This window comes from Peromyscus californicus, unplaced genomic scaffold (genome assembly GCF_007827085.1).
Source record: "Peromyscus californicus insignis strain IS unplaced genomic scaffold, ASM782708v3 Scaffold_20__1_contigs__length_68692818, whole genome shotgun sequence".
NCBI classification, from domain to species: domain Eukaryota; kingdom Metazoa; phylum Chordata; class Mammalia; order Rodentia; family Cricetidae; genus Peromyscus; species Peromyscus californicus.
In genome coordinates, this window is record NW_026294503.1 from 63,468,472 (window position 1) to 63,481,627 (window position 13,156).

At 51.8% G+C, this 13,156-nt stretch overlaps 1 protein-coding gene across 2 annotated transcripts; it reads right to left on the bottom strand.

Moving 5' to 3' along the window:
- Window positions 1-98: 98 nt before the first annotated feature.
- On the bottom strand, window positions 99-13,090 carry Fkbp11 (FKBP prolyl isomerase 11). Of its 2 annotated transcripts, XM_052748860.1 has the most exons (6): window positions 4,528-13,090; window positions 4,245-4,310; window positions 3,741-3,828; window positions 3,452-3,485; window positions 3,030-3,100; window positions 99-1,424 (listed from the first exon to the last, which is right to left on the bottom strand). In XM_052748860.1, exons 1-6 carry the CDS (start codon window positions 4,843-4,845, stop codon window positions 1,207-1,209), a joined length of 795 nt encoding a protein of 264 aa, XP_052604820.1. In that variant the 5' UTR covers window positions 4,846-13,090; the 3' UTR covers window positions 99-1,206. The 2 variants fall into 2 exon arrangements, with proteins under 2 accessions (XP_052604820.1, XP_052604821.1); XM_052748861.1 differs by lacking the exon at window positions 4,245-4,310.
- Window positions 13,091-13,156: the final 66 nt, after the last annotated feature.

Genomic DNA, 13,156 nt, shown 5'->3' on the forward strand with positions numbered 1-13,156 from the left:
TTGCCTGCATGTGTGTCTGTGTGAGGGTACCAGGCCTCCTGGAACTGGCGTTACAGTTAGGAGCAGCCACGTGGGTGCTGGGAATTGAACCTGGGTCCTCTGGAAGAGCAGTCAGTGTTCTTAACCGCTGAGCCATCTCTCCAGCTCCAGTAAATTCTTAAAAAAATTATAAGTTTCTTTAAAAAAAAAAAAAAATCTCATGCAGGCCTTAACTCCCTGTGCGGCTGAGGATGACCCTGAACCTCTGATCTCTGATCCTCCTGCTGCCTCTGGGATTACAGCTGAGTACCACCACATCAGTTTTGCTGGCGCTGTGGACTGATCTCGGGATTTTTGTTTGCATTCTAGACAGGAATTCTACCAACTGAGCCCTTATTCTCAGCCCTTGTAAGATTTTTATTTTCTTTGCCGTCTTCAAGAATACGAACATTCTGGTCTAGGGGGAGAGTGCCTAGGGGCCTACTAGGAGGGGAATTGTGCCGCCGCCTCAGCATCACCGCACCAAGGGAGCCAAAGAGATACCCCAAAGACCCAAGGCAGCTTCAAGACCAGTTTCCGGGGGTAAATTAGGACAGCGTGAGCAGGCCAAGGTGTGCTCCAAGGCCTCCAGCCCCTCAGCCACAGGCAAGATCCAGCTTCACAGTGCTCTGTTTTCTACCCAAGAAAAGCAGCCTGAAAGCATTGGGTGCACAGGATGTGTTGGTACACATCCGTATTTGTAGCCTAGCCAGGAGGCTCACGAGTCTGAGGCCAGCTTGGGCTACAAATGCAAGACCGACCCCATCTTCGAAGGAAAGGGGAACCAGAGAGATGGCTCAGAGGGTAAAGCACCTGTTTCTGAAGTCGGTGAGCTCAGTTCAATCTCTGGAAGCCGCCTACAGGTGGAGGGAGAGAGCCAGCTTCACAGTGTCCTCCGATTCCACATTCAAACCAGCGCACACACACAATAATAAGTAAAAAAACAAAATGGCCGGGCGGTGGTGGCGCACGCCTTTAATCCCAGCACTCGGGAAGCAGAGCCAGGCGGATCTCTGTGAGTTCGAGGCCAGCCTGGGCTACCAAGTGAGTTTCAGGAAAGGCGCAAAACTACAGAGAAACCCTGTCTTGAAAAAAACAACAAAAAAAAAACAACACAACAAAATCACTAAAAGAAAAAGGGGGTAGTCGTATCAAGCGAAGAATACAAAGTTTCTTAACGATCACTGTTTATTTCTTTTTACTCTTGTTCCGTTTCTCTTCTTTCAGCTTCTTTTTGGAGACTTTGGGTCTGCTGGCCTTTTTGTATAAGTGATACCCAATCAGGCCCAGGAGTGCTGGCACCATGGCCATGCCCACCAGGGGCAAAACGCCCTTCAGCAGCTTTTGCCAGTAGTTGGCTCGAATCAATGCAATCAGCTCCACATCATACTGCACCACGGCATCCGCTAGAAAGGCAGAGGGCAGGGGTGGGGGTCAGAAGCTGCACCCCTGCACCCGCTGGAGAGGCTCTGGGGGAGGGGTGGGGGTCAGAAGCTGCACCCCTGCACCCGCTGGAGAGGCTCTGGGGGAAGGGTGGGGGTCAGAAGCTGCACCCCTGCACCCGCTGGAGAGGCTCTGGGGGAGGGGTGGGGGTCAGAAGCTGCACCCCTGCACCCACTGGAGAGGCTGGGGAGGGGGTAGAACTGCTGTGATTTATCCAGAGCTCTGAATGGGGATTAAACCAAGGTAGTCCGCAGAAAATAACTGTGATTCTGGCCATTTGAACTGTAGGGAAGGCTCCCTCAGAAAAGGCGGAAGAGGGTTAGGAGCAGGCTAAGGACACTCATGTCGATCTTAACTACAACTAAACACGTGGCTTGGAATCAAGGACAGATCTTTGACAGCACAGGAAATCTGTGGATGGGAAGCATGCGGGCTCTTCCATATTTACAAGTGAGCGTTTATTTAAAGATTTGTTTATTTTTATTTTAAGTGTTTTGCCTGATGCACCAAGTGCATGCTTGGTATCCTTGGAGTAAGGAGAGGGTGTCAGATTCCCCCAGGAACTGGAGTTACAAATGGTGGTGAGCCACCACCTGGGTGCTGGGAACTGAACCTGGGTCCTCAAGAGCAGCCAGTGCTCTTAACCACTGAGCCATCTGTCTGGCCCCACAAGTGAGCATTTATATGTGTGAGAATCCTCTGTACCAAACAGACCCCATTTCTAAACAGCCACATGGATAGGATTTTGTAGGACTATAATTAACTGGAATAAAAGCAGATATCCTTAAAAAGTCCACCCACCGATGAGCACATACAACACGACTGTGAGAGGATTTTCAGAAAAGGTCTGGGAAACAAGAGACGCGCTGAAGGAAGTGGTGGGCAGGGTCAGGCAGCTTCACATACAAGCCAATGAGGAGCACTGGGATGGGCGGAGACAGGGTCTCGCTCTGTAGACCAGGCTGGCCTCGAACTCACAGAGATCCGCCTGCCTCTGCCTCCCCAGTGCACCACCACGCCCACTTGATAAGAGAGATTTTGCTGGGCCCTCCCCACCCTCTTCTCAGGGCTCCCTTTAGTCTATCACGTTGCCAGAACTCTGTGGAGTAGATCACATTTTACCCAATAGCAAAGAGATGCCCATCTTGGAAAATCTGTCCTGTCTGTCTCCGCCCTCAGAACAGGCATCAGCAGTAGCACATGAAGGTGAATCCTAGGAACCGGTCATCGGGGTTACCTCCTTACCAGGGGGTTACCTCCTTACCAGCTCTATGTGAGGGCTCTTACTGTTGCCTTTTGGTTTGTTCTTACTTTAGTGCTCTGAGGTAAGTAGTGTAGCCAGCAAGACCCACACAGCTTGAGCAGGTGTCAAAAGTCACCAGCTGCTTGTGTCCAGCCAGCGGGCCCTAACAGGTTGTCTGCGGTCTCCAGTGGAGAAAAAGGGTAGGCCAGAAGGAGGGGCCCAGCTACTCCTTTCCTCAAATTTGATCTGGACTTTCTCAAGTTCTAGACAGGGCAGAGTGTGTGGCTCTGCTTTGATGGGTGGGAGAAAAGACCTACTCAGTTACCTGGGATAGATGGCGGGTACCCTCGCTTTCCATAGGCCAGGTGAGAAGGAATGATTGCTCTTCGCTTCTCTCTGAGGGAAGGAATGAGTCCCAGGCAGTAGAGAGGTGAGCTGGCAGCCCCGGCCAGCGCCACCGGAAGCACCTCCCACCTCAGTGACACCAAACGTGAATTTTCCCACCTAACAGGTTGACCAGCCAAGGTACCAATAACCTACACACCTCAACTGGCCCCAAAAAACCGACAGCCAGAGAGGTGCCCTCTGCTTTGGATGCCCTCAGGGGTTCCACTGACCTTCACCTTTCCAGTATGAAGGCAGGGGCCCTTTATCCTACAATGTCCTGCCTACTGGAGATGCGGAGTGGCAGAGAAACGTCCACCCAGGCAAAGGGGAGGTCAGGCCCGCCCCTGTCCAGATACTCACCCCACACACATGTCCAGAAGGCTCTGCTCCAGACCTTGAGGAAGAAAACAGAACTGAGCCACACACCGCCCAGGAGGGAAATCAAAGGCTCCCCATCGATCTTGACAAGTGAGCTTTACTCCGCTTCTCAAACTCAGGCCCCAGTGAAAAGAATTAGAACGCGAGGTAGCCAAAGATCCTTAGGGTCTTACTCATTCTAGAAGCCTGTCCAGCATAACTTTGACGTCCAAGACACTAAGCCAGGGCTTAGGTTAGGGAGAGGACAAAAGGCACAACACAGGTCACATACCTGGAATCACCTGCTTTTGGCCAAGTTCTATAACCAGAGGATCTCTGGTCAGAGAGGTGTCAATAATGCGTCCATCTACCAAGCTGCCCTGAAGACAAAGAGGAAGAACTAACGCCACCTTTCCTCCCACCAGAGAGGCCACACACACACTGGGACCGCCCAGAGGGGATGGCAGCAACCCTCGGCACAGCCTTGCACTGTCCCCGTTTCCCACCCCCACCCACCGTGGGGCAAAAAGGAAGAGGAAGCCCCAAAGGGCTGACACTTCTTGGAGATCTCTCCACCCTTCATTTCTCAGTGCTGGAGAGAAACTGGCGGGAAAACAGGGCGGAGAAAGGAGCAGACAAGAGTATACCCCCACTCCCGTCCCCACGTGCTAGCCGACCCTAGGACCCTAGGAGTCAGTTCCCTCGCACAGCTTGCCACGTGTCCAAGCCAAAGCTGACGTGTTTCATTCGGGCACCGCCCCCTCCCAGACCACGCCCCGCCCCCCCAGCCCCTCACCGTGTAGTGTATGTGCAGCGTGTCTCCAAAGGCAGCGAATTCCGTACACGACTCAGGGGGCTGTACCTATGATCAGACTCCAAGGGTCAAGGCTGCTCTTCCTAAGACCCTGTTACTACATCGAGACCCAGCACCTTCTCCCCCAGCTCAGTTCCAGCACTTCCTCTCCTCTTCGTTCTCAGGTTCATTCGAGCCCCATGCTCCCCCGCGATCCCTGGCCTAAAAGGGTGGCGGCGGCGGCGGCGGCGTGGGGGAGGGGGAGGTGGCCCGACAGTGTCCTCACCAGGGTCTCCACTTGGAGGGTCCGGAGGGGGCTTTCGGTTTCTGGCTCAGCCTCAGCCCGGCACACCGCCCCACCGAGCAGCAGCAGCAGCAGCAGCAGTCGGAGCGGCCAGAGCAAGGGGCGCAGGGACATGACCGGACGAGGTCGGAGCACCGGGGCACCAGGGCAGGCAGGCTGTTCGGGTGCAGGCGACCAGACGCGTTGCCTCAGCTCCAGGCCAGACTGGTGTGGGCGGGTCGCAAGGAGCGAGCTCCTCCTCCTGCCGCCCTCCCTCCACCTTGTCCCCACCTCCTGGAGGGAAGAAGCTGCAGCATTCATTCCCTACCCAGTGATCCCAGGTGGCGGATTCTGACCCGTCCGTTAGCCGTTCGGTCCCATGACGAGGGTTGGGCCATGTGACAGCACCTATTTGCCATTACCCACTGCAATGGGGGCGTTAGTCTCTAAAACCTTCGAATCACGGGAGGCACAATTGTTCCCATTTTACAGCTAAGGCACTTGCCTAGGGTCATCATGCTAACTGGTGAGAGACAGGATTCAAGCACAAGAATGCATTTGTCCTGTTCTTTCTACTTCTTCTCCTCCTTCTTTTGGCTTTTCTAGACAGTTTCTCTGTGTAGCTTTGGGGCCTTTCCTAGAACTCACTCTGTAGCCCAGGCTGGCCTCGAACTCACAGAGATCCTCCCAAGTGCTGGGATTAAAGGCGTGCGCCACCACTGCTCTGTTCTTTCTTCTAAGACACGTTCCCTCCCACTAAGCTGGCAGAGGCAGGTGTTCAAGACAGCCAACTCTTCACCTCACCCGATCATTCTTCCCTCAGTTACGACTAGAAAGAGTAACTGCCCCGCCCCCCCACACCTTGGAAGGGTTTCTTCCTGTAAAATGGGATCAGTCGCTGACCTTTCCTGGTTTCCCTCAACACCCTTTTCACAACAGCAGAATGTACAATGGCCTTGTGTTTGTGCAAGGACTTCCGTGTTTAGAAGGGTTTCAAGTAATTTTAGGTGGTCTTACCAGTTTCCTTTTTCATAATTTGAACCCTTCCTGAAAACTTAAGCTGTGGTCCCTAGATCCCAGTTCCTGGTCACTCAAAGGCTGTCACGGGGCCGTTTCATGCCATATACTCTTAGACAGTTTCTTGGTTCATGGTCATTTTTTATAATTTATTTGTATTTTATGTACATTGGTGTTCTGCCTGCATGTATGTCTGTGTGAGGGTGTCAGACCCCCTGGAACAGGAGTTACAGACAGTTGTGAGCTGCCATGTGGGTGTTGGGACTTGAACCCAGGTCCTCTAGAAGAGCAGCCAGTTCTTCCAACCACTGAGCCGTCTCTCCAGCCTTGGTTCATGGTCCTCTTTAGCACGGATATTATTCTTAGACACAACTCCACCTGTCTGGCCAGCACCTCGGTTTACACACACCCAACACACACTTGCTCTCATGTGAAACGCGCTGCCCTTCCTGCTCTGACCTTTCAGATGGCTCTCCTCTATCACACCGAGACTTCTTCACTCCCATGTCGAACCAGTCTCCTCCGGGTTCTTCTTCCCAGCCTCCCCAGTGCCTCCATCTCTAGGACAAACACTCTAATTAGGTTCTCATTTTCTCTGTTTTGTGGTACTGAGGATCCAGTCCAGGCATGCACCACTGAGTTGATGTTCCTAACCTAGGATTTAAAAACAAAAACAACAAACAACAAAAACAAACCAACTCATTGTCAGGGGCCAGACACTAGTGCTTCAGAGCACTTGCTGTTCTCCCAGAGGACCAGAGTTCAATTCCCTGAACCTACACCAGATGGCTCAAAAATGCCTATAACTGCAGTTCCTAGGGCCCCAACACCCTCATCTGGCCTCCACAGGTACCCAAACATGTGGCATACAGATATACATATATACATACACATAAGTATAAATAAATCTTTTAAAAAAATAACTCACGGCCAGCCAGGTGTGGTGGCGCACGCCTTTAATCCCAGCTCATGGGAGGCGAAGGCAGGCAGATCTCTGAGTTGGAGGCTAGCTTGGTCTACGGAGCAAGTTTTGAACTTGGGATCATCATGCCTCAGACTCCTAAGTGCTGAGATAATAGGTGTGGCCAACCACTCTTGACTCTGAAGAGTGAGCCAAGAGACAGAGCTTGTGCCTCGCGTTTTTGTTTCTTCAGTGCTCATGCCTGACACGTAAACACTTCATGGGTATTAACTGCATCAGATTTCCCTGCTGCTGGACTATGGTCTGGGTTCAGATGATCCCCCATACCTGTTCTGTACCCTCCAGGATGTTCAACTCTTTTCAAGCCCCAATTCTAGCTAACAGTGACTTTCTTCCCCTACATCTGAATGAAGCATACACCTACTCTCTTTTCCCTTTGTACATGCTTTGTCTCTCTCTCCCATTTCCCTCAAAGAACCAGCACACTGATGATAAGGAGCAAGCATGACATGCCTAAAGTCCCCTAGGTCCCAGCTGCATGATACTGGACAAATGTTTTGACTTTTCAAACAGGGTCTCTTACAGCCTGTACCGGTGTCAAAGCAAAGTTGCCTTAAACCCTTTTTTAAAATTTATTTATGGCATGTACTTACAGGCAGGCATGTGCCATGGTATGTGTGGAGAATTACTTGTCCCATGTGTTTACAGGCAGGCATCTGCCATGGTATGTGTGAATTACTTGTCCCATGTGTTTACAGGCAGGCGTGTGCCATGGTGTATGTGGCATCAGAAGACAGCTTGGGAGAGCTGTTCCACTACATGGGATCCCACACAGAACTCAGGTAGTCTGGCTTGGTGGCAGGTGTCTTTTCCTGTGGAACATCTTACTAGCTCAGCCTTGAACTCTAGTTCCTCCTCTACATCCCAAGTGCTGGGATTACAAGCCTTCAAACCAAATCCAGCCAAATGTTTTATTTTTAATAAACTGTTGAACTATTAAATGAGAAACCATTGAAATATCAAACTATACTTTGAAAATCTCTAAGACAAATGTATATGCTTCAATTTAAGAAGTAAATTAATACAAGTGATGTGAACTTGTATTGTAACTCTTGCCCATATATTCAGGAAAAAGTGCAAGGGCCGGATTGGGGGCTGGGGATGCAGCTCAGTAGAGTGTTTGCTTGGCATGCATAAAACCCTGGGTTCAACCACAGCCCTGCATTAACTGTGCTTGGTGGCACACATCTGTAATGCACAGCCCTGCATTAACTGTGCTTGGTGGCACACATCCGTAATGTCAGTACTCGGGAGGTGGAGGCAGGATTAGGAGTCCAAGTCATCCTCAGCTACATGAGCTCATAGGCCAGCCTGGGATACACAAGGCCCTCTGTCCACCCATTTTCAGACAGGAAGTGTGAGCCTGGCAACTTTAAGAGCTCTCTGCGCTTCACTGTTTACCTTCGCCCTGCCAAGAAGCAATGTCAGCTCTGGTGGTTTTGCTCTGACAGGGTCTATGAGCTGGCTGGGAGCTCCAGCTATGTACACCAGGCTGGTCTTGAACTCACAAACACCTGCCTGCCTCTGCCTCCTGAGTGCTGGAATTAAAAAGTCACATGCCACTCCACCGGCTGAGACCCTGTCTCTTAAAAACAAAAATCAAAGGAACCCGAAGGATGCACCCAGTGGCTGAGGCTGGTCAGGATTTCGGGTGGGAGTAGGAAGAGTGCAGGCGCAGGCGCAGGCGCAGGCGCAGGCGCGGCAGGCCGTTCTACGGGATGTCCACCTAACATCTGTGCACACTTACGTTGTCGGGATCACTGACAGGAACAACTGCTTGTTATAAAAATATGGGAGTGAACAAGATCTGAATCAGTGAGAGCCAGTGGTTCTCCACTTTCCTAACACTGCAACCTTTTAATACAGTTCCTCATGCTCTGGTGACCCCAACCTTCAAATCATTTCATTGCTACTCCATAACTGTAGTATCTGATATACAGGATGTATCTGATATGCGACCCCCGAAAGGTCACGACCCACAGGTTGAGAACTGCTTATGTATGAACCTGTGTAGAGGGTGTTTCATGAGTGAACCAATGGAGCCTTGACAGGAGAGTAAAAAGACTGTAAAGGTCATGAACTCTGTGGAAGTTGAGAGTCTGAGGAAGCTGAGTCAAGCCTGAGACTTGAGCTGCATCTTAAAGGAATACCTGTTTTGCTTTTCAGTCTCATGTTGCCCAGGTTGGCCTCAAACTTGTTATGTAGCCAAGGCTGACCTTGAATTTGAACTCAGCTCCTCTTGCTGTCACAAGCACTGAGATTACACCATCTGTTTTTCTGCAGCGCTAGGGCAGCATCCCAGGACCCTGCACACCAGGCAAGCACTCCACCACCTGAGTACATGCCCAGCCTACTGCGGATTTTTCAGCGAGGAAGGAAAGAGGGCTAAAGGCAAAGAGCCCGATGTCCGGAGGGAATGCCTGGGCCAGTGCGGCTGAAGCAAAAGGAGAGAGAGGCAAGTGGAGGGAAACTGAGGGCTGGTGCAGAGGACCTGGAGTGTGGAAGGTGGGAACGCGGAGTGTGAGCACAGCTGTCCTCCGCAGCACACACAAGCAGTGGCACACAGGTAGACAGACGGCTGTCTAGGTTCTGAGGCTCTGTAGGGCACATGACTGGAGGGAAGTGGGTAGGGTAAGGGAAGGCAGTAGTGGGAAGAAAAGGGTAAGGCCATCTCCAACAGTAGCCCACTGATGGGCTTGGGCAGGTGGTGTGCCTTCAATCTCTGAAGAGACTGGCAGAGAGGCAGACATGCTAGGTAGCAGGTTCCAGGCCAGCAGGGCCACAAATGAGACCCTGGCCCCTCCCCTCAATAGACCCTCTGAGGGCAACTGACTGAAAGGCCCCGGCCAGGGTCAGGGAAGCATCATTTCCATTAGACTGGGAAGGAACCTGAATTGTGGTTCTGAGAAAGGCAGAAAAGCTGCCCAGTGGCACGAGTGGACAACCACATCCAGAAATGCCTGAGCCTTGCAAGTGTCCGCTCAGTTCACACACAGCTGCCAGGTGTGAGCCGGGCACCGCTTCCCACGACCCCCTCTGCTGCTGGGGACTGAATCAAGGACTTACTTTGTTGTTTTTTTCCTGTACTGTGAATGGAACCCAGAGCCTCGAACATATGAAGCACACTCTCTACTGGCCCCCTTTAGGTGTGGCTTATACACTCCATCATCCAGGAATGATGAAGTTAGCGCCCAAATCCTGCAGCTGCTCTAACCAAGATCACGAACGCTCCACCCACACAAGGTGTGGCACACAGAACACTCCCCTTTCATCTGGAATCGGACGCAGTAAGGTCGACCTTACTGCCGTGTTTAGAAACCAGAACCACCCACTCAGCCTTCTATCCCTTAAGTCTCTGCAGCATTCAACTGTCCTAGGATAGCCCCTGCCAAGATAGCTGGGTTTTGTGTATGCAGTACCAGGGATCAAACCCAGGGCCTCCAAGCACGTGATCTCCACAGAACGGAGGAGTGGAGGGAGGAGGCACAGGTCAAGACTTAGTCCAAACCTCCCGTCTTGCCTGACCGCCAGGCAGCTCTCAGGAAGCAGCCTGCGAGGTGGGTGAGTGGGAGGAAGCCTGTGGAGAACTGCTCAGCTCTATCCACAGGGCACAGCAGTCTTACCTTCAGTATCCTCTCCACTTCTATACCCAGCTTAGAAGCCGCGCCGGCTCTAACTGAAGCCCAGATGCTCCCTCAGCGGACGGCTAGAGTGACACACACAAGCAGACACTCACCTTCTAGCCTTTTTTGTTTTTTTTTTTTTTGGTTTTTCAAGACAGGGTTTCTCTGTGTAGCTTTGCGCCTTTCCTGGAACTCACTTGGTAGCCCAGGCTGGCCTCGAACTCACAGAGATCCACCTGGCTCTGCCTCCCGAGTGCTGGGATTAAAGGCATGCTCCACCACCGCCCGGCCTTTTTTGGGTTTTTTGAGGCAGGGTTTCTCTGGGTAGCTTTGGAGCCTTTCCTGGAACTCACTCTGTAGCCCAGGCTGGTCTCTGCCTCCCGAGTGCTGGGATTAAAGGTGTGTATCACCACCACCAGGTTCACCTTCTACCTTTGACATTCAACCGTCTTGATTCAGCTTCCTCACTTCCGGACTCTCACTGCCTCCACCAACTTTGCTCACGTGACCATGCTCAGGGCTCCCACTTCCTTGGCCCTAACCCTCTGCACCTTTCTCAAGAATCCAGGGTCATTCCTACCCATTCCAGCAACTGGGGTCAGGAAACCCAATTAGAGAAACCTGCAAAGGGTTGATTCCATCATTCCCAGCGACCAGTGAGCTCTCCAGCTATTGAGTTAGAGTGAACCAAAGACAGTGCTTACTGTTTTCATAGCCTGCCCAGGGACATCACTCCCTATACTGACCAGCAGGAAGGAAAGAGCATCCTCCTCAGCCATTCCCAAGATTTCAAGATTCCAGAGCATCCTGTAGTGGATGCCCAGCTCCCCCTAATACAGTGGTGTAACCCATCCTGAACAAATGCCCAAATACAGAGGAAGCACTACATTTCTGCTCACTTTCTATTCTAACTGCATACATGTGCTTGAACTGGAGGTTAGATGCCAGAGCCTCCAGAAACTCACACTACACTCAAGGGCAGGAAACACACCCCTGTGAAGGGGATGGTTTTGCCTTTCCTCTCACCTAGGCTCATCTAAGCCTGCTTCCTCCAAGTTCATTTTGGAAGCTGCCTTACCCAGATTATGCTGAAGCAAATAAATCACTTGGATGTGGATCCTTTGTCAAATCATGACCCACAAGCCATGGGAGGCTATCCGCCCTGTGGTACCCAGACTTACCTTCAGGTTCCCTCCCCTCATCCTGCATCCCCTCAAAGCTGACAGGTTTGGGCAAGAGCCACAGAGGGCTCCTCTACCTCCCGTGAATCCGAGTGACTAAGGGACAGGGAAGAGCCAGTTGCCCGCCCGCCCGCGTCTCCAACTTGTCCTGGTGTCACCAGCCTGTCATCTACTCAACTGCTTGTTAGTACTTGCTGTTCTGTGGGGACAGGGAGGAAAGACAAACCCAGACCAGGCTGGCCTCCAACCGTCGGAGATCTCCCTGCTCTGCTTCTGAGTGCTGGGATTACAGGCGTGTACCACTACACCCAGCCTCTAGTGTTGTCTTATGACAAGGCTGAGGCTAGGCTCACAGGCTCACACCTGCAACCCAGCACTTGGGAAACAAAGGCAGGAGGATGCTTACAAGTGTGAGGTCAGCAAGCCACGTAGTGGCGACACTCGATTTTAATCCCAACACTCGGGAGGCAGAGGCAGGTGATCACTGTGAGCGATTGTGAGGCCAGCCTGATCTGCAGATCAAGTTCCAGGAGAGCCAGGGCTACACAGAGAAACTCTTTCTCAAAACAAAATTAAAATAAAAAGGAAAAGAAAATGCAGTTCAGAAAGTGATCTATTTATTAATAAATAAGGAAAGCACTTGAGAACGATGTTCCTAACTTATGAGCTGAGGGAGCCTGCAGGAAGGAAAGGAAGTAATGCTTGAAGACAGAGGGTTGGTGAGGGGTTGTGTGGCTCAGTGGTTTGGAAGCCAGAGACATGGGTGAAAAGCACTGTTCCTGAGGGCGCTGACTGAATGGCAGGAGAAAGGCTGAACGGAGAACTAGCCAGGAAAGAAACGGAGAGGAAATGGAATGACAATGAAAACTTCATAGGAGTATGTGGGACTCAAACTCAGCACTGAAGCAAGGAGCTGGGATGTGGGGTGTGGGGACTTCCCTGCTCATCACCCCTTCTCTCTGTGGAGTTGGGCAGTGGCAGCAGCAGAGGGAAGGAGAGTGGAGGGGCGGGAATGTAAGCTTCCCAGAGAAGATGCATCCCTCAGGACCCCTGTGGAGTCCCGGATGAGGGTGCACTGACGATGGGAAACCACGCCCCCAAACACAGCCAGCTGGACGGGCCACTGCACTGAAAACAGATCGCGGTCGGTCTACACTGCACTGAAAACAGATCGCGGTGGTCTACACTACCCAGCTGTGCCCTCTGTGCTCTCACTGCCCAAAGCCAGGCCCACACCGGCGAGGAGACGCCAATCTATGTACAGGGTGGCCATACTCAGGCTACTGTCACCTCATTCCCAGGGTTGGAAAGACCTAGGACCAGAGGAAGTAAGGGCCAAGTTCGGACCCTGCAAGAGCTTTAGTCCCTAGAGCAGAGGTTCCCGACCTTCTAAGGCTGCGACCCTTTAATACAGTTCCTCATGCTGTGGGAACCCCAACCTTAACATTATTTCGTTGCTACTCCATATCTGTAATTTTGGTACTGTTATGTATCACAATATTTGATATGCAGGATATCTGATATGTGACCCCTGTAAAGAGTCATTCAACTCCCAAAGGGGTCTCGACCTAAGTCTATCAACAGGTGGTAAATACAGCTACCTTCAGGGTTGAGCCTTCAGAAGCTCGTCAGTCACACAGCCCTCATACCCTGGTGCTTGACTCATTGAGACTTCCGTCCGGGTATGACAGAAGAAGAGCTCACAACCAGTGTTCCCAAGCCTGAGCGCCTCCATGACTTACTCTCCGCCCACTCAAGCATGTCCTCCCACCTCTGCAGAGAAAGAACAGTGTGGAAAGGGGCCGTCACAGAACGTCCCCGTCACAGAA